The sequence below is a fragment of the Falco biarmicus genome, chromosome 14, assembly GCF_023638135.1.
Source record: "Falco biarmicus isolate bFalBia1 chromosome 14, bFalBia1.pri, whole genome shotgun sequence".
Classification (NCBI taxonomy): Eukaryota; Metazoa; Chordata; class Aves; order Falconiformes; family Falconidae; genus Falco; species Falco biarmicus.
In genome coordinates, this window is record NC_079301.1 from 19,159,453 (window position 1) to 19,178,244 (window position 18,792).

Below are 18,792 nucleotides of genomic sequence, written 5' to 3' on the forward strand. Positions count from 1 at the left end.
TTACCTTTGCTAAAAAAAGTAGAAATTGCTCATTTTGTTAATGTTTTTAGATAAAAAGTAAGAAAACTTGAACACAAGTTCTAGACTAATAATTCCTCTCATACTTGTAACCACTGGTGTGCAATGGACAGAATTAAAAAAAAACCCAAAAGGAAAAACAAGAAGCAAAGTGATTGCTGGGGGTGAGGAGGAAGGCAAGAAAAAGAACATTTCTTTGGAGTTTCTTAACAATACTGAGATATTTTTGTAAGCCTTCTGGCAGATGTTTTTTCTCATTATGAAGCTTCTCTCATGTAAAATAGTTTATTAAAAAGGATGGGGCACTGTTCCTAGTTTTCCGCTGATGCTCTTGGCAAAGCACAAGCCAAATTAGGTATTGATCCATGGTCTGTAGCTCAAAAGCCCTGCAGAGCTATGCAGGATGGAGAAACATTTTTCAGAATTTGCCTCAGATGTTCCAACAGTCTTTGCTGCATGGCCCATTTATCTTCTCCTGAGGGAGTAGGGATCATTAATATGGAAACCAGATATTAAGCCAATATTCAAGCCACCATCTCCTAGGGAAGTGGATTTACAAAGCTACAGAACTGTGGCAGAGTTTTTTGCTATACAAAGATCAAGGATGAACACTGAATTCTAACTTTTTCTCCGTTCAAGTTTTCAACAGTGCCTGCACAGTACAGAAGAAACATTTACTCAGTCAGGTTCCGCCTTCAAGCAAGGTATGCATGGCCAGAGCTTACTGTCCAGGCAAGTTACACCTCCTGCTCTCAACAGGTGCTCTCAGTGAAATTCAACCTGCATTTTGCATTCCAGGATAGACTTAAGGTACTTGGTGAAGATATTGGTTTGGTTGGAAGCTTCTGTCTTGCTTATTGAAATAAATGGTGTTACCTTAATCCCTACAAGTCAAGCTGTAGAAACTGTCATCTTCTATTTCAACCTCTCCTTGCAGCTGAAGAACAAACACGCTCTACTTCCATACTGTGTAACCGATGGCAGGGTTTCATCTGACTTGTCCACATCCCAAGCATACAAGCTATGTAGAAAATATTGGGTTTGTTACGTGAAAGTTTAATAAAGTTTTATAACACCAAAGACTGCTTTTTAGGAAAGTTCTTTATTTCACAGAATTTCATCAGCATCAATTGTTCAGAAAGGGGAAATCTATCCTACTAGTGTGAGAAGTGATCTTACCAACAGCAGAACAGAAGGTCACTTTTCAGACTCTGTCTCATTAGCTCTGCCTTCTAATAACTCGATAGCAGGATTTGCTATGAGTCAATAGATTAAACCAGTCTTCTGTTATAAAATAAGATGGTAAACTGCAAGTGTCAGTGCTACATAATGGAAGCCAAACAGAACAGAGAAAGAAGTCTACAGAAGGAGCAAGAGGAAATAAAATTAGATACAAAGTACATCTCAGAGAAGTATGCAGAACCATCCATTATATAAGGTGTATTTGCTGAGGTAACCCTGACACTGCACCTGCGTTCTGCAAGCAGTCCAGTGCACTTCGTCAAATACGGATATTTAAAGATTCAAAGAAACAAGGTAACAATAGATAACAACAGAAAAGCTTTAAACACTCAAGAGCTCACTTGGAACAGACTAAGAAGAACAGAAGTGGGTACCATCATCTACGTAACTGAGCAAACTGCATTCCACAAAGGGAGAGGTGTAGCTTAGAATCACCTGAAGGACAAGAATCAGTACCCACAAAAAGACCAAACAAAAATCCACACACAAATCACAAAGGCTAAAGGAAAAAACAAAGACTCTAGAATAAGCTTCTGAAAGAAAAATGACTTTAAATGGTTAAAGCATTTTTTGGTCCTGTTGCTTGAAAGAAATAATCCTAAACTAGGTTCTGAAATCGAGGGAACGACCACATTTATACAGCTCATAGTGTAAACTGAAAGAACTGCAAGATATTGAAAAATACTTTAAAGTCAGTGAACTGTTTAATTAACAAGAAGTACAAACAGTTGTTTTGGCACTGTACTTGAAGGAAAACTAGATACACACATTTTATTACCATGCTGATGTCCACATATGACATCCTAGTTGAACTATCAAAATATGAAGTTTGCAGTCTTAAATACAAGTGCAACAGGAAAGAGACTCAAATCAGAAGTCCCCACTAGCCTTCCACCATTCTTTTAAGCATGGCTCCCAGGCCCCCCTTTGCCACTTTCAGTGGGGTCAGTTCTTCTTTATTCTCAATGTGAATACTTGCACCGTGAGACACCAGCAGCTTTGCCTCCTCCACTCTCTCTTCATCGCAGGCTAAGTGACTGTAATAAGAACAAGAAACCCACAGCCACCATTGAACAGTCCAAGCCTATAAAGAGCAGTACTTATGCCTTGCCAAAATGACAGCATGAATGCTGGGGAGGGGGAGAAGATGCATCCTAGAACAACAAAACCACACGCAAGCAACTACCTACACAGATTCCAAAGCTTGTTGTCCAGTCACTCTGTTGTTGTTAAGCACCTCAAGAACGTTCTTCCTGCTATTATCCTCGCAACATTTAGATGCTTCTTTAGATTAGGATTTGGCTCTGCAGTCAGCAAAGCTAAGAAGCACATAATCCACAGTGAAATGGGAAAATGGTCATCTCTATTTGAATTGGAAGCGATAAACTAAATCGTACAATGCTTAAAAATAATCTGATGTAAAGAGTTACTGCAAATGCAGCAAGTGCTTTTCTCCATTTGGCACTGTATCTTAGAAAATAAACATATCTGTTCCAGGGCAATGTACAGCTAAAACATACTGCCTGATCTTATTCACAGCACAATCTTGATTCCACAGTAGACAAGGCAGAGTTTTGTCACCAACTTCAAAGCAGTTAAGGTTTTACCCTTACAGATTCAAACTGATCTCTAAGGTAATACCAAACACTGGACGGACTGGACTTAAACTGCAACTTATTTTCCTTAGAGAGGTGAAGAGAAACTTCCAAAATTAGCTTTTGCTTGGCATCACAGAGTAGGCCAGCCTGCAAGACCAGTTTCCTCCGACTTTGAAGTCATTAGCTCACTTTCTACCCTCTAGTGGCAATGGAACATATTCCAAATTATTACAAAAGGTGTTCTACACTTTTTAAGTAGATGTAGTAACACAAATTAGAGTATGTACATACAGACACAGGCAAAATATTGAGACTGATTTTCTCAAATCCTTTTAAATTACATAGGGGTGTGAAGCAAGGGAGTATTTTGAGGCAATGAGAAATAAAAAAAAAGAAACTGAAGTAATGGAGTTTCATTTCACAGAGATTATGCTATATTAAGCAAAGTAAAAATGAAAAATTACTTACAGAGGAGTATTCCCTTCAGAGTCCCGTATATTAACAGACGCATTGTGCTGCAGAAGGATCTGTACCATTTTGAGGTTTCCTTTGGCAGCTGCTCTGTGTAATGGGGTGGATTCAAAATGATCTCTTGCATCCGGATCAGCTCCGTTTTCTAAAAGCATGATCGCAATCTGAATATGTAGAAAGCAAAAGGAGCGGGGAAGGAGGAGGTAAAGTTAATATAACTACATACTTCTTCCAAGAGCAACACCACCTTCAGTAGCTTAGGCAAACATACCTCTTGCTTGTTTTTGGAGGCTGCATAATGCAGGGGCGTACAGCCGTTCTGATTGACAGCATTTACATGAGCACCCTTGGCAATGAGGGCTTTCACAATTTCATCACGGCCTGCCGAAGCAGCAATATGTAAGGGAGTCCAACCAGCCTACAGAGGCAAGAAAAAACCCCACACATCATTCGAACCAGGAGCTTCAGGCAAAAAACATGACAAAACAACCCAACACAGACTTGGCTACTCATACTGCACATGTTTTTGTAACTGTAAAGCTAAACATTATTGATTATCACCAGAGAGCCAAGTCTTACATCCTCTGACATGCCTGCATTCAGTACTTTATGAAAGCTGCCAGTTAAATGCCAGAAATCACTTCTGTTATGCACAGTATCTTGCAGGGCACTTTGACCCTGTTAATTGCAGAATTAACAGTAGTGCCTTTTTAAGAACAAGCAAGACTGGAGGAAAAAAAGGGTCTCCAAAAGTTTGCACCATCTTTTCTATATCCTAATGTCTAATTAAACTGATGGTAATTAAACTGATGGGACAACATTTCCTTCTTTAAGGATGCTTTATAATGGATATAATTATTTCAGCCCTTCCTCCAGAACCGTAACAAACCATCTCTTTTCCAACTGTGAATGCACCGAACCTGTCACCTACTCAGTAATGCCTTCCCCAATAATGAGAAATCCTCAGAGCACTCCATGATTTGGCACAACGTATTTAACAGGATCACACCGAGATAACAGGAACGTGAAGCCCCCCCAACCACCACCCGCACACCCCCGGTTTTGCAACTTTGTTCAGAACAGTTCTCCTACAATTCCTTGACAATAAGCGAGGCTCACCAAGGCTCACTACCCCCTCGGTCCACACGGCCAGTGGGATAACTTCAGCTCCTTTCCTTGCGCACACACAGCCCTGTGGGCTTCCCACAGCCTCCCAGGCACGGCCCGGGACACACGGAGCGCCGGGCGGAGGAGGAGGAAAAGGCAGGCTGCGACCAGCGCCCGCCGCCGGGGCACTGCAGCGGCTCCAGCCGTGACGGCCAAAGGGTCCGCAGAGAAACTGCGCGGCGCAGCTCCCCGCGCACAGGGGCGCACAGTCCGGCCCCGGCCCCCCAGCACCCCGGGCCGGCCCGCGGCGGGACGCCGGCGGGGCTGCCACACTCACATCGTCCTTGTCGTTCACGGGCACGCCGAAGCCCAGGAGGAGGTCGGCGACGTCCGTGTGTCCCGCTGAGCAGGCCCAGTGCAGCGCAGTCCGGTTGTCCTGAGGGAAGGAGGGAGGGGGGCGGTGAGCGGCCGGCGGGAAGGCGGCTGACAGGAGCCGCCCCGCGGGGCCTGGCCCCGCAGGCCGCCCGCCCTCGCCCCGGCGGGCAGGGAGGGCCGCGCCCGGCTGACCTGGTCGGCCTTGGTGGCCAGGGCCCTGTCGCGCAGCAGCTGGGCCCGCAGCTCCTCCAGGCGCCCGGCGTAGGCCAGGTTGCAGACCCCCACGTCGGACACCGCGGCCTCCATGCTACCCGCGGGCTCGCCACCTCCCCTGCCGGCGGGGGCGGGGCACGGCCAAGCGCCGGCCAATCAGAGGGGCGCCGGCGCCACCCCAGCCAATGGCTCCTAGCGGGCCGCCCCTCCCGCCCCTGGCGCCGCGGGGGCTGCTGGGGTTTGTAGTCCGACGGGCGGCAGGCGGCGCGCCTTGGCGGGCCGGCGGGACTACAGCTCCCGGGGCGCCCCGCGGCGCGGCCGTGTTGTGTCTCCGTGTCGGGGCGAGGAGGAGGATGGTGACAGCGGGAGGATGGAGTCAGGTGAGGGGCGGCGGCGTGAGGCCGCGACCGGGGAGAGGGGCGAGCGGGGGCTGCGGGCCCGGCCGTTGCGGCGGTCGGCGAGGGGGGGGGCGGCCGGCGCGCCTCAGGGGCCGCCAGCGGGGCCGCGGCGCCGCGGGAGGCGGCCGCGGGCTGAGGGGCGAGCGGGGGCCGGTGCCTTCCGCCGTGAGGGGTTCGCCTGGCGGGAGGGACGGGGCCCCGCGGGCTCCCCCGGCGCAGAGAGGGGACTTCTGGCGGGGGGCGGCGGGGTGGGGGCGGCCGGGGGGCGCCGCCAGCCCTGGGGCGGCGGGTGGGGGCTGCGTGGCGCTGTGAGGGGGCTGGGGCCGGGGCTCCGCCAGCGGGGGGAGGGGGCCCTTTCCCGGGGGCTGCCATGGCGCACAGCAGCGGGGGCGGGCGGGGGGAGCCCGGGGACCCCCGGTTCCCTCCCCTGGGCTCTGCGGGATGGGGGTCTGCAGCCCCTGGGCTCAGCCGGGCAGCCTGCCCCCAGTGCGGCGAGTCTCCCGGCGGAGGGGGCACAGCACCCTGCAGGCAGCTCTTTCGCTTCTTTGTTTTTTCTACTTTTTTTTCTGCAGGCAGGTAGGCTGAGAGAAGTTTATGGTGTTTTTTAGCTGGTGCCCGCGCTGACATGCGGGGGTTTATCCTCAGAGCTTGGTAGCACCGGCCTGGGTGCTCGAATCAGGGGGGTGTAGCTCAGCTCCACTTCTGGTTGCTGTAATGTCGATTTTTACATGAAATGGTGGTTTTGTATATTTACCTGCTGATTACTCATTCTTTATGCTGTATATATACATGTGCAGTTACTCGAAGAGTAAAAGATAATTGTGTTTACTTTCACTTTAAATTTCTGCTTTTTTTTAGCTTATTCCTAAAGGTTCTTAACTAAAAGGCATTATTTTACATTAGGTTTTACAATTGAAGGCCCGTTTCTCTCATCCCAAAACCCCTGCTTTAATCATCTAAAAAAATGAATGAACTGTCATCTTTTAGTAGCATTAATTATCATTTGTTATTTGACACTGAACAGATGTAGCATTGGATAATAACATTAACACACCACTTTTTCCCCAAAGTGTTTACAATCTCCACGTAGGAAAGTAAAACCCAGCCTTGCTAACACTTTTCACATGCTCCCCATTAAGCACGAGGCCGTAATCGTTCTGAGTGGCGGTATTTGCACATTTAAGATCAAGCAAGTGCACGTATGCTGTGATGTCTGAATTGGTTTTTTTCCTTTCCTCATTTCCTTGAATCAAATCTTACTCTCGCTGCAGTCATCCTGAACTTCAGTCAGGCTGAGTGGCTTCAGTCAGGCGGCGTGTCAGCCATGTTATTTTCTCTTGGCAGTCACTGAGGATCAAAATAAGAACCAGCCAAGACATTGGGTATTTCACTGTCGGAACATCTTGTTAAAAGGAAAACAGTAAATGCAGCTGGCAGCGCTGTTCAGAAGACCCAAAGACTAACCGCAGCTAGTTCAGTCTAAGAACTCAAGAGTTGAGCATAAAAGAGCAAAGGGCTAAAATGGAGTTTGAATTTTTTGTATTCCTGTTCAGTTTTATCTAGGTATGAAAACCAGATCACTATTTTGTCAGACTACTTAGAAGAATTTCCAGAAACGCACGAGCCAGTGTGGATTCTAGGAAGGCAACACCACCTAAACACAGGTATCTTTAGAATAAAAATGATCTATAAATTCTGTAGAGCGTTCATATATTCGCATGCAGCAGCAGCTTCCGATTTCCTTAGGTTCTCTAAACGTCTCACGAGAGAGGTTTATATTTCTCCATCAGCAAGAAACCAACTACAGGCAGTAGTATTCTCATCCTACAATGAAACGAGAAGTTCACCAATGTACTTTGTACCGTAATTCATGCAACAGCTTGTAGTTGTAGCAAAGGCTGGTCAAGTATGAGGCTTCTCAACATCAAATGACTCAGAAATAGATAAATAAATAGTGTGGGGGGGAATTTTTTGGTTCAGTAATACCAATGTTATTTTCCCTTATGGGATGCTGTCTGCAGCCTGTTATTCACAACTAAAATGGTATTTCCAGAGAAGAAGAAGAAGAAATTCCATCTACAGCACATACTATATTTTGATGAAAATAAATATATGACCTAGAAGTCATAGCAGTGATGTATTCATATATCATATAAAAATGAGATTTCAAAAATTAGTTTTGTTCCGTGGGGAGAAGACAAGGGCATCTTCCCGTGTTACATGTCAAAAGCAGCAGCCACCAGTGCAGGCATGGTGTTCAGGACAGCCGAGGGTACTGCACGCAGCCTTGATCACTCAAGGATCCCTTGAAAAGCCCAGCCAGTCTGATGGCTCAGAGAAAATGCAGCAAATAAGATTCCTAGGACTTCTTCAGAGCCTTTGGGAGAATTCTGTACATACATGAATTTCAAAAAACAAAAAAAGATATATTAGTATTAGTAACCTTTTCTTAAAATGACTTTGTGTTGGGTTTGGAGGTAATGTATAGTTCCATCTTGGTTTGCATGCAGAAATTCTTTACCTTTCTTAACTTGCTTTACCAGTTCTTTCCTGAGGACATAGTTCTCCCTAGTTGTTTCATTCAAGCTGGGCATAGCCATTCCAAACATCTTGTAAAACTTCGTTGGCTAATAATTATTTCATCCTTAATAAGTTAACTTAATTAGCAGTCTACAAAACCTCTCTGTGTTTAAACAGCTAAAAATGTTGTAAGTATTAAGGGTCTTACATGTAAAAGCTAGTAAGAGTCTTCCATGCACTCTATATGTTGACTGTACAGGGAAAACCAGGATTTTTCACTTTTAAAAGTCCGTTTTAATAATTTCTTTCCTTCTAAAAATATTCCAGACAAATCCAAGTTATTGTTGGATATAAGTGCTCGTCTCTGGTTTACATATAGAAGAAAGTTTTCACCAATTGGTGAGTATGCAGCAGACCAGCTGCCTTGTTATAAATTAAATAGCAGGATTAGTGATGTTATCATGGACTGGAAAATGATCTTTCCAGTATTAGAACATTTTGAGCATCATTTTAACTGTTTATGCAAACAAAATATTAAAGCTAATAAAAACTGTGTTGAATTATACCTGCACATAATCAGGTCTTCATATTTGTAGAGCGAAGTTAGTAAGTGAATTTAGGTTGGCAGTATGGAAAGAAAAGGTCTTGCTCAGTGTGTTTTATCCCTAAGGCAGTTGTTAGAGATTTTAACTTTGACATTTTCTCTGTGGTGCTCCACTGTTTTAAAGCCCATATTCATTGTAATGAACTTTTTTAACAGGAGGCACTGGTCCTTCGTCTGACGCTGGCTGGGGCTGTATGCTGCGATGTGGGCAGATGATGCTGGCCCAAGCACTGATCTGCAGACATTTAGGAAGAGGTGAGTATTGTTGCTGAGTGAACTTTTGTGTGGTTTGGAGACAGTTCAATTTTTGTTGTAGTTTTTCATAAAAGCGCAAAGCCTAAATTTATTAATGAACCTTTTTTATGCCCTGATAGAAGGTACTAGTGAATTACTGTTGTGTGACAGGGTGAAATCATGCCAGCCTTAAGCAGAGAAACAGAAATAGAGGGAGGACAAGTAGGGAATCCTACTGTCGTTATTCTATACATCTTTTTGAGGAATACCCATGTTGACATCAAGGGAAAACCTGGGTCTGAGTTCTTACCGTTCTCTTCATTGCTTATGTAGCCACCAAATGTTTGCACACAGTGACTGTGCGAGTAGTGACATGGTATAGACATCATACAAAGTGCTTCACAGACCACTCACCGGCCACCAGCCTGAGGTCCAAACCCCACAGCAGAACCCATTAGTGCAAGCTCTTAAGCCTCACACCCCAGGACGACAGGTAAGTATCAGAGGTCTGGTCGGTGTGGAGCTGCAGTATCAATTAAAGTCTTACGGTCAGGTCTGTAATCCTTGTGCTGTTGTGCTGTGGTTTCTATGGCAGCACGCTTTGTGGTTTCGTCTACTCGGATAACAGAATCCACAGAACAGAGCTGCAAAGATTTAACTGGAGGAGTAGGCAAACAAATTACCTGAGAAGAACTAGACTATGAACTTGTAGTATGTAGCTGCTTTATAATATCAGCCCTGTATGTATGTGCTTCTCTGTCAGCGGATGCAGGGTAACTACCTTACATTAGAAGCAAGAGCATACATGGCAACGCTGCATTTTGGATTGTGCTGGGGGAGAGGGCCAGCCTTGTGTTTGGACTTTGCTTTATGGATCTTCCATCATTATCTTACAAATGCCTACCGATCTAGACAATCTAAGCAGAGCATATAGATTTAAACAATCTTGGAAGCTCACACAGAGCAGTAGCTATCAGTTCTCAGCAGTGATCATTCAGCATGTATTTGCACTTGACTCTTTTATTTCATTTTCTCAGTTTTCACAGTCTAGCCTGCAGTGATAAAGGACAGCTTGACAATGACAAGCTGTGACTTAGAGGAACTCTAAACGAAATGTAAATATTAGAGATTAATTGTACATTAGTCTTTTAGCATCTCATTGTATTGCTTTCACCTGTCTAGAATGGAAACCTTTTTTTTAATCTTTGTAACTCTTTCTTTTTTTGTTTGCTTGTTTGTTTTGTTTTGTAAGATTGGCAATGGGAAAAACACAAAAAACAACCAGAAGAATATCATAGAATCTTACGGTGCTTTCTAGATAGAAAAGATTGCTGTTATTCCATCCACCAAATGGGTAAGAACAGACATCAACTTTTTTTTTCTACTGAAACTCCTACAGCGTTAAAACTTTCTAATGTAAAATTTTGAATTAATGTATTTCATATTCAATATGAAGACAATGTATACATTTACATGTAATTAAAAATGCATGCAAATGGGTACAAAGTATAATAGTTCAGAAATGTTGTTCACTGAGACCTAAATAAATCTGTATACTAGAATCTGGTTCTTGATGAAGTATGTGAGCTGTGGGTACCAGAGCTGATAGCATAGACAGTTGTGAAGCTTATTGCTGTAATTTGTCATAAAGAACACCAATATTTGTAATCCTTGTAAGAGTTTAGAAACTTTTTGTAAAGGAGCTAGTGGTTGTTAAGATTTGAAGAGCATAGATGGAGAAAATAATTGTTGTTGCTAAATACAGTTTGCAATTGCTCTAGAACGTATGCCAAAATACTAGTAGGTCGTGCTATTTAACATATATTATGACCAGACTCTCTGTGGTCTCTTTTTTCTGTGTGTTTTCTCATAAAAACAGCGCAGATGGGGGTTGGAGAGGGGAAATCGATTGGAGAATGGTTTGGACCAAATACGGTTGCTCAAGTACTGAAGTAAGTCACATCCCACTGGCTCATTCAGAATGTGCTCCTCTGGGGCAGCCAAGCTCAGAGACCAAGATAATAAGGCCCAAGATAAGAGTTTTAAAGGTCCGTCTCCCTCTCAGCATCAGGAGCATGTGTGCCGTCTGTCTGCAGTTGCAGTGCGGACCATGACGCTGTGGCCTGGTGGGCAGGTACTGGGTCAGGATTAGGCGAGTTCTGCATTTTAATGTGCCAAGAGCCTGGGGAAGACCTGCAAAAAGGTCTCTCCAGCCACGTGTATTCCTTTCCACTAAGTGGCTCGGCTTTGATGGGTCAAGAGTGCCACCACGCAGGTGGTGAACAAGGTGGCCTGAAACATCGAGTGCAGGCGTCCAGGCCAAGGAGGGAACCGAACTGCAAATCCCCACTGTCGGAGCTGCAGCTTTGCCTGAAGGCTGCTGTATAAAACGTGGGCAGCTCGTCGTAGTCTAGAAGCCACGCTTAAAAGAGTTGGCTTTGCTCTGTTTCTGAGGGACGGGGCCAAAATCTCAAGTGGAGGCTAAATTCTTTGCAGTCCCGGGACAGACGTGTGTTCTGGAGAGAGAGAGAGAGAGAGAGAGAGAGAGAGAGGAGCTGAAGCATGCCCTGGCCTCCAGCTCTTTTCACTTACAAATTCTCCATGGCTTAGTGCTCTCACACAGGTTTTTCTGGCTTATTTGAGACAGCTGACTCTGCCTGTGCAGTGTAAGGGTGTAGCTCCTTTCCCCAGAGATTTGGATTTCACAGCAGTGGGCAGAAACTTGTGTGCTGTAATGCCTTTCTCCTCACTTTTGGGTGCCAAAAACCTTTAGCTTTTAAATTTAAATTAAAAATTTAGCTTTTAACGCCTTGAGTCTGCTGGCTGCATGTGCACAGAAATCGTTCCGCTGAATTTAGTGGAACTTCTTAAGCCAAAAGCAACGTGCAAAACTGGCGCAGGAGTTTCTTCCTTCTGTGGCTAATGCCAGACACAGTGGTCGGGATCCCATTGTGGAGGCTGCTAAATGCAATACAAAGTAATAAACCTAATGACGTGGTTGCGCTGTTGCTATCACTGCATTTGGCAAAAGGACAAAACTGTTTTCACATGGTACAGTGTGTGTGCTTTTCCTGGTACCACTCAGTATTTATTCTTCTAAAAGTATTAAATATTAAATATTCAAAGAGTTATCTTTTTATTACATGGAGACTTAAAAAAAAAAAAAAAAGATGTTTTTCTAAAGAAAAAATTTAATTTTTTAATTCTGGAACCATCTAATTGTCCTGAATGAAAAGCCACGCTCATGGTCCTAATTAGTTTATATTAATTTTTATTACCTTAATGTTTTCTAGGAAGCTTGCTTTATTTGATGAATGGAATTCATTAGCAGTTTATGTATCTATGGACAATACGGTGGTCATTGAAGACATCAGTAAGTGAAACAAAAGTCTTTCCAGGAATTCTTTACCATTTTAGTGAATGTTCAAGGAGAGGAATAGCTCAAACTGACAGCAGATTTGATCGTTTTGGGAAATTTTCCATTTTGGCAGTGTTAGGTTTACGGTTGGACTCAGTGATTTTAAAGGTCTTTTCCAACTTAAACAATTCTACGATTAGTTCTTTGGTTACAGTTTTTGATTTGACTCCACTTTCCTGAATGTATCCAAACACGAACACAATACTTCTGGGCCGTCCCTGCTTGTTCCCAGGGTAAGAAAAGGAATAAAGGAAATGGAGACTCAGCTTTTGGGTGTCTAAAACTTTAGCTAACCCAGAACGACGTAGGTGACCCTTTCTGGTGACCCACTTGCATACCGTGCCAGTCGGGAGAAGATGGGAGTTTGTTCTGTGCTATCTAAAGTCCTGCCCCAGAAATGGAATGAAGCTGCAGTACACAGAAATACAGGGAATTGTTTTTAATACAGTTTGCCATAGAGATGTGCTTTTGTCAGGCAAAAGAGAAAGCAGGGGCAGATCCTAGAGAAACACATGGCCAGGCTTCATTTTTAGCTGTGAGAAAGGTGGGTTTACAAGTGGTATTTAGCCACAGCCTGTTTCGACTTTAGTCCCTACTTCTGCTTGTTTTAAGTTTACATCACGAGAAGTGAAGAGTTCACTGAACAGTTTCTAATGCTGTCATCTCTGCCATTTAATTTCCCAGGGAAAGCCTGACAGAATTAATAATGCTAGTAGGAAATGTAACTTCAGTCTTAAATTTTCATCCCCCACTTGTTTATCTCACGTCTCGCTAATGCGCCAGCACATGCTCTGTCTGCTGGAGTTACTTCTACTAAATAGTTACGATTTCCACGCCCTGCTCCTCTTGTCTTAAAACAGGAGCTCCATGAAGACATCTGGCAAAGTAGTGTGATTCGTGATGGAGAGGAAGGTCTGCTCCGTGTCCCTTTGTGCATTCACTGATCCCTGTTTTTATTCCCGCAGAGAAGATGTGTTGGTCCCCTCCCCAGAGCAGCAGCGCGGCCCACAGCAGCGCGCATTTGCACAGAAGCGCTCTTGGCCGAAATAAAAATGCAGCAGGATTCTGCACAGGCTGGAAGCCCCTCTTGCTTATTATACCTCTAAGGCTAGGGATAAATCACATAAATCCAGTATATATTGATGCATTTAAAGTAAGTGGTTTTTTCAGCGAATTGTTTGTTATTGTGCACTAAGTTCAGGTATCTGTGACATCAATAAACAAATCAACTTCCATTTTGTTTTTCTCCCTGTGAACTCCTAGGAATGCTTTAAGATGCCACAGTCTTTGGGAGCATTAGGAGGGAAACCAAATAATGCCTACTATTTCATAGGATTTCTAGGTAAGGAAAAAAGAAACATTCTAAAAATGCCTATGATTTAAAGAGAAAGGAGGGTGGTTTTTTGGAAGGGGAAATGGTAAGCAGTTTAAGAATGAGAATAGAATAGAAGAAGAAACACACATCATGTATTTCGGCAACAGTATGGGATCATCCTTACAGGAATGGAAAAATAGCAAAGCTTGACATAAAGATAAGTAATGATACAAGCAAGAAAGGCGCACTAAGGAAAGTCGGTAGCATTTGACAAGTTGCAAATGTCGCTAGTGCTAAAATACCGGATTTTTCCCAATCATTAATACTTCCTAATGAAGGGTGTCTTGTTTGATTCATCAAAAGTGCTTCATCATTTTCTTAAATTATTTTCTCATACTTCAAACTTCTGATAGCAGTTTTTCACCTTCTTCCATGTCTTCCTTTATTAATTAAAGGAATAGTTAGCACTAGATTCAGTCTTTCAGATTTCACCTGTTTGCTCCATACTTATTTTGTTCTTCCTTTTGTAAAACCTGAGCTGTTTTAGTCAGTTGACTTCATTCCAATTTCTGAATGAATGCCTAGTGGGATTACAGATTGCATTTCTGGTCATCCTGTACTTTTTGATCTGTGGAATGTTAGGGATTACAACAGCTGAGATTTTTAAAAAATATATTGGACCTTACATAGAAAAAAAATCTACAGTAATAGGTCACAATATAAAATGACACTAAATACCCTAGTATAGTGGGGAACTATTGTGTCTAAATAACTGTTTTTCTTAAAGACTCTCTAGCTAGAAAGTCTAGCTGGGGACTGTGATGATCCTTTAATTTCTGTTTTACAAGTCTAGATGGAACAAGTTCTTATTAAAGTCTCTTGCTTATTAACAAGATATGGATTTTACCCGTACAGGCAACGAGCTGATCTATTTGGATCCTCACACCACTCAAAGCTTTGTAGATTCAGAAGAAAACGGCACAGTCGATGACCAGAGCTTCCACTGCCAGCAAGCCCCACACAGAATGAAGATCATGAATTTGGACCCTTCAGTAGCTTTAGTAGGTGTTGGGAAATCATAGATGCATGTACTTTATTTCGGGGTAATACCTCTGTATATCGGTAAGGCCAGTAATGCTTTTCCTTGAGCAGAATCGAGATCACAGGGCAGTCTTCAGTGATCTAAAATGCAACACGTGGTAGTTTGTACATTAACTGCGTAGGGCAGATTAATCTTGGGTCAAGCTAATTGTTTGCTTTAGCGAGCAGCATTTACCTTTTGCAAGAAGTATTTTGAGAGTCAAAGCAAGGCACTGAATCAGGTTTCCTTATTTTATTCCATCACTGCCATATAAGCACGGCTGCTCTGGACCAGCTACTTACCTGAGCTTAACTTACTTTATATAACTTACAATTCTTTAAATGGCATTACTTGTAAAGTCATCCAGTGTAAGTCACAGGAATACCATGGCAGCTGAAGAAATAAATGTGATCCCATGCCAGTACCCTTTGGTTGGGTGACGGGTGAGCTGGAGACATGTTTCTAAAGCTTTAAACTATGCATAAAGATACCGCAGCATCCTTCGCTCATTGACCTGTTGTGATTAATACTACTACTGTCTTGTGTTTCTTCTTTAGGGCTTCTTTTGCAAAGAAGAATGTGATTTTGATAACTGGTGTAGTCTTGTGCAAAAGGTAATGATACTATCTTTATTTGCTCTGTATGAAATAATGCTTTTTTTTTTTTTATTAAAAAAAAGAAACTCCTATCACATCTTTCTCTGCATGCAAATTAAATGAGCCATAGAGAAGAATGCACTAATGCAGCAGGGTAAGCCAGTACTACTGAATTGCTAATTGGAGCTTGTTCAGCATTTTGACAGCCATCAACCCCGCTGCTTGGAAAGTGAGTCTAAATATACACCCTCCAGAATTTTTTCTTTTTTTAGCACTGCTATGTCAGTGGCTGAAACTTACCCTCATTTACTGAGAAATAAATGTTAAAAGTAAGTTTTAACTGCCGTATTGTAGCAATTTATTTATTTATTTGCTTCCTGATCCATTTTTATTGTTTTATACATTATTATGTGTTCTAATTATGACTGTTAGTCTGTGGTACCACAAAAGGCCTGATTCTGTAAGTGCTGAATCCCTCCGGCTCCTGCTGAACTGCCTTTTGACACACGAAGGCGCTTGCTGCCACAGAAAAAGGACTTTAGGCAGTTTCTCCATGTAGTTGGTGTACTAAGCAGCAGCAGTATGGACGTGGAGTAACACCAGTCTCTAAAAGCAGTTATTAAAGAAAAAAAAAAAAAAAGGCTAAGGAAAGCAGTTTGTAAATAACTGAAATGCAGGTTATGATGCAGCATACCTGATGGAAGAGGAGTGGAATTTGGCTTCAATAATAACTTATCTTTCCTGATCAAAACATTAGGGTTTTTAGAGCTGACAGATCTTTTGTTCCCGTTGATCAACAGGAAACGTGAACACAGAGAGGTCCATGCAAGAAATTTTCATTTAAAAGGCGGAAAATACTGTATGTTCTTGGTGTCAAAATTACAGATGAGTGTAGGTCAAAGTTAATTATAACGCAGTGATAACTTGTAGGACAGCTCGAGATCTGTCTTCCTGGTGTGTTTTCAGCTAGGACAGCGTTACAGAGATCGGTGAAGCAGTGATTCTTAATGGCAGGTACTGGAAACAACAGGTTTCACTGTATGTCTGCATAAAGTCTTTGGTTTTTGATAAACATACGTAAATAAAAATGATTTTAATTAAGCAGGCATTTTTTGTGTTTGAAGGTTGTCTTGAAGCCTCTTTTAAAATGCAAGTCTTCTGTCCTCAGGAGATTCTAAAGCAGCAAAGCCTACGGATGTTTGAGCTGGTCCAGAAGCATCCGCCACACTGGCCTCCTTTCATACCTCCAACGAAGCCAGAAGTGACAACTACAGGAGCAGGTGTGGTACCCGCTGAACGCTCTGTCGTGCAGGGGGATGGTCCTCGGTAACAAATAGAAGAACGATCACAGGTGGAACAAGCGAGTGTCAACCAGTCGCCACGTGATTAAATGCCTTATTCTTACAGAGTAGCAGACAGTTACCCAGACAGGCCACGTACAGTTGCTAACACACACACACACACACATATATATATATATATGTGTGTGTGTGTGTATATATATATTAAAAAAATTATTAATATTTTTACATCTTAAAAAAATACTTTGAAGGACACATTCCAGAAGAGTGGGTATTTTCGGTTTGTTTTCTGAAGTAAACAAAGTCATGCATGGCTTCAGATTCTAAATTGTTTAATTTTTTATTTTTTTTTCAGAACTCATCGAATCTACCGACAAGCTATTTGAATTGGAAGAAGAATTTGAAATCCTGAGTGTATGAAGGAAACTGTGGTGACCCTTCTGAGCACTGAACATCCTGCTAATATTATTGCATTGACTTAAACAGCCATCTTAGCCCCAAAGTGCCTGAAATTACCGATAACAGAGCACAAAAACCTAGTAGCATCCAAAACTCCAACCGTGACAGTTCCTTCTGTCCAAGAGCTTCCCCACATGGAAAGGCAGTCAGAGACCGTACAAGCAAAGGCCTGTAAAGGGCGCCTCTCTTTAACGTGCGTCTTTCCCGAAGACAAATGGACCTTTGAGATTAAGGCAAAACTAAGTCTTACCAGTGGGCTGTATGTTTGGAGAAAGGGATAATGCAAAATGGCTATTTCTTGCTCTCACGTAATGCAATAGTTTAGTTCTTAAAGCAACAGTCTTCAGTTAAGGAGGATGTTTACTTCTGTTCCCTCCTGTGGGCTGCATCGTAGAAAAAAAATACATTGTCTTGTTTAAAAGATCGACTGGATCAGAAGAAAATTGTTTCCTTGTTAAATATTTTAACATGTATTTGAGCAACCACACTTTATTACAAAAATGTTTCTGTAAAAGGAACTATGTCTAATGTATACGTTTTGCAATAGCCTTCCTGTTTCTGGGAAACCTCGAGAGGAACAGGAGACTCAAATAGTCGATATAGATCACAACCACTGTTACGATATATTTCACCTTGACCTTAAAATTCAAATCATTAAAATTTAGCTCCACAAAAAACATCAGCCTAAATGAGTCAAAGGTGGTTTAACTGTACCTTATTTATTTTTTAAAAAGATTTACACAAGTGTCTCTGTTACAGCACTTTATCTGTGCATCTAATAAATTTCTTAAGCTTTTCATAGGTTGTATGCTGCTATATTTTGTTAATTTGTTTGTGTGAACTAAATATAAACCAGGTTATCTTAAAACTTAATATATAGGCATATGCAAATTGCTTAATTGTTGGGTTTTGACTTGTTGCCTTTTGAAATCTGTTTTGGTAAAAGTGCCTTAATTCTACAGGTTTATCAGAACAGCCTGTGAGGTTTTGTTTCTAAGGCGGAGTATCTCTTTAGCAGCCATAAGAAAACCAGCTCAGAATAATTAAAGGCAAAGATCTTTGAATCCATTATAAAGTTCCTTTTTACTATCAGACAGTCCCCGTTATGGTTTTTTTTTGTCATGATAGTGTAATGCACATGAATCGCAGTTTCATCTTCACCAATAAATGAGAACGTAGAGAAATTGTGAATGCTGTCTCCTCTCACTTGCACGTCCCCATCAGGCCAGGGTGCTTCCCAAGAAAATAGTTAACCAGATCGTATTTCATCTTGTTTGCTTTCAAAGTTTATTACAGTTTGGAACCTATACACGTCGAAAAAAATACAATTTTCTTCCCCTTTCCATGGATTAGCGGCGTGGTTGGTTGGTTTTAAATTGAAGTGTTACTTCTTCACTGTCCATGTAACAGCAATTATAGCCCTTTCCTCCCCATAGACAACAATGAAGTCCTGGCTCTGAAATGATCCATCTTGAGCAGTAACTGCCAAAAAAACCCCCCCAAAAAACCACCACCCTAAAAACCCACATCCCCAAAAGGAAGCACCTAGATTATTGTATTATTTTTATTTTTTTAAATATATCAGTGGGGTACAGTATACTTGTTCCCCATGTAGCTGTCAGGTAAATGCTCTCCAGCGAGGATGCCCTGGCCCTGCAGCCCTCGTGAGGAAGCACTCTGGGCGCAGGCAGACGGATTTCTGAGACCGGGGCCCCGGAAGGGTGGCGGGGGGGTGCCACCCCTGCCCCACGCACCGGGGGCTGCTGTGGGGGGCGGCTGGGCGGGGGGAGCTTGGCTGTGGAGCCAGGCTACCACAGCAGAAGCGGTTCCCTTAAAATGCGT

General features: G+C 42.9%; 2 protein-coding genes across 4 annotated transcripts in view; one reads left to right on the forward strand and one right to left on the reverse strand.

Moving 5' to 3' along the window:
- Positions 1-5,154, reverse strand: part of PSMD10 (proteasome 26S subunit, non-ATPase 10) — a 60,210-nt gene extending 55,056 nt beyond the window's left edge. The window contains exons 1-6 of one of the 3 annotated variants that reach the window (XR_008825446.1): positions 5,004-5,154; positions 4,774-4,872; positions 3,601-3,747; positions 3,327-3,493; positions 2,451-2,579; positions 2,160-2,297 (exon numbers count right to left, since the gene is read on the reverse strand). Coding sequence is in view for 2 of the 3 variants with exons in the window: in XM_056359569.1 (XP_056215544.1) it covers positions 2,144-2,297; positions 3,327-3,493; positions 3,601-3,747; positions 4,774-4,872; positions 5,004-5,117 (681 nt within the window). In the remaining variant the exon portion in view is untranslated. Of the gene's footprint in view, positions 1-1,942; positions 2,298-2,450; positions 2,580-3,326; positions 3,494-3,600; positions 3,748-4,773; positions 4,873-5,003 lie in introns of those variants that run through there. The other 2 variants (XM_056359569.1, XM_056359570.1) reach the window with 2 other exon arrangements.
- Positions 5,155-5,305: 151 nt separating this feature from the next.
- ATG4A (autophagy related 4A cysteine peptidase) lies at positions 5,306-18,141 on the forward strand. The gene is made up of 13 exons (XM_056359747.1): positions 5,306-5,404; positions 6,976-7,086; positions 8,270-8,341; positions 8,703-8,801; positions 10,033-10,134; positions 10,660-10,732; positions 12,074-12,153; positions 13,164-13,351; positions 13,462-13,540; positions 14,429-14,574; positions 15,152-15,208; positions 16,359-16,470; positions 16,847-18,141. Exons 1-13 carry the CDS (start codon positions 5,395-5,397, stop codon positions 16,909-16,911), a joined length of 1,194 nt encoding a protein of 397 aa, XP_056215722.1. The 5' UTR covers positions 5,306-5,394; the 3' UTR covers positions 16,912-18,141.
- The last annotated feature ends 651 nt before the right edge of the window (positions 18,142-18,792 follow it).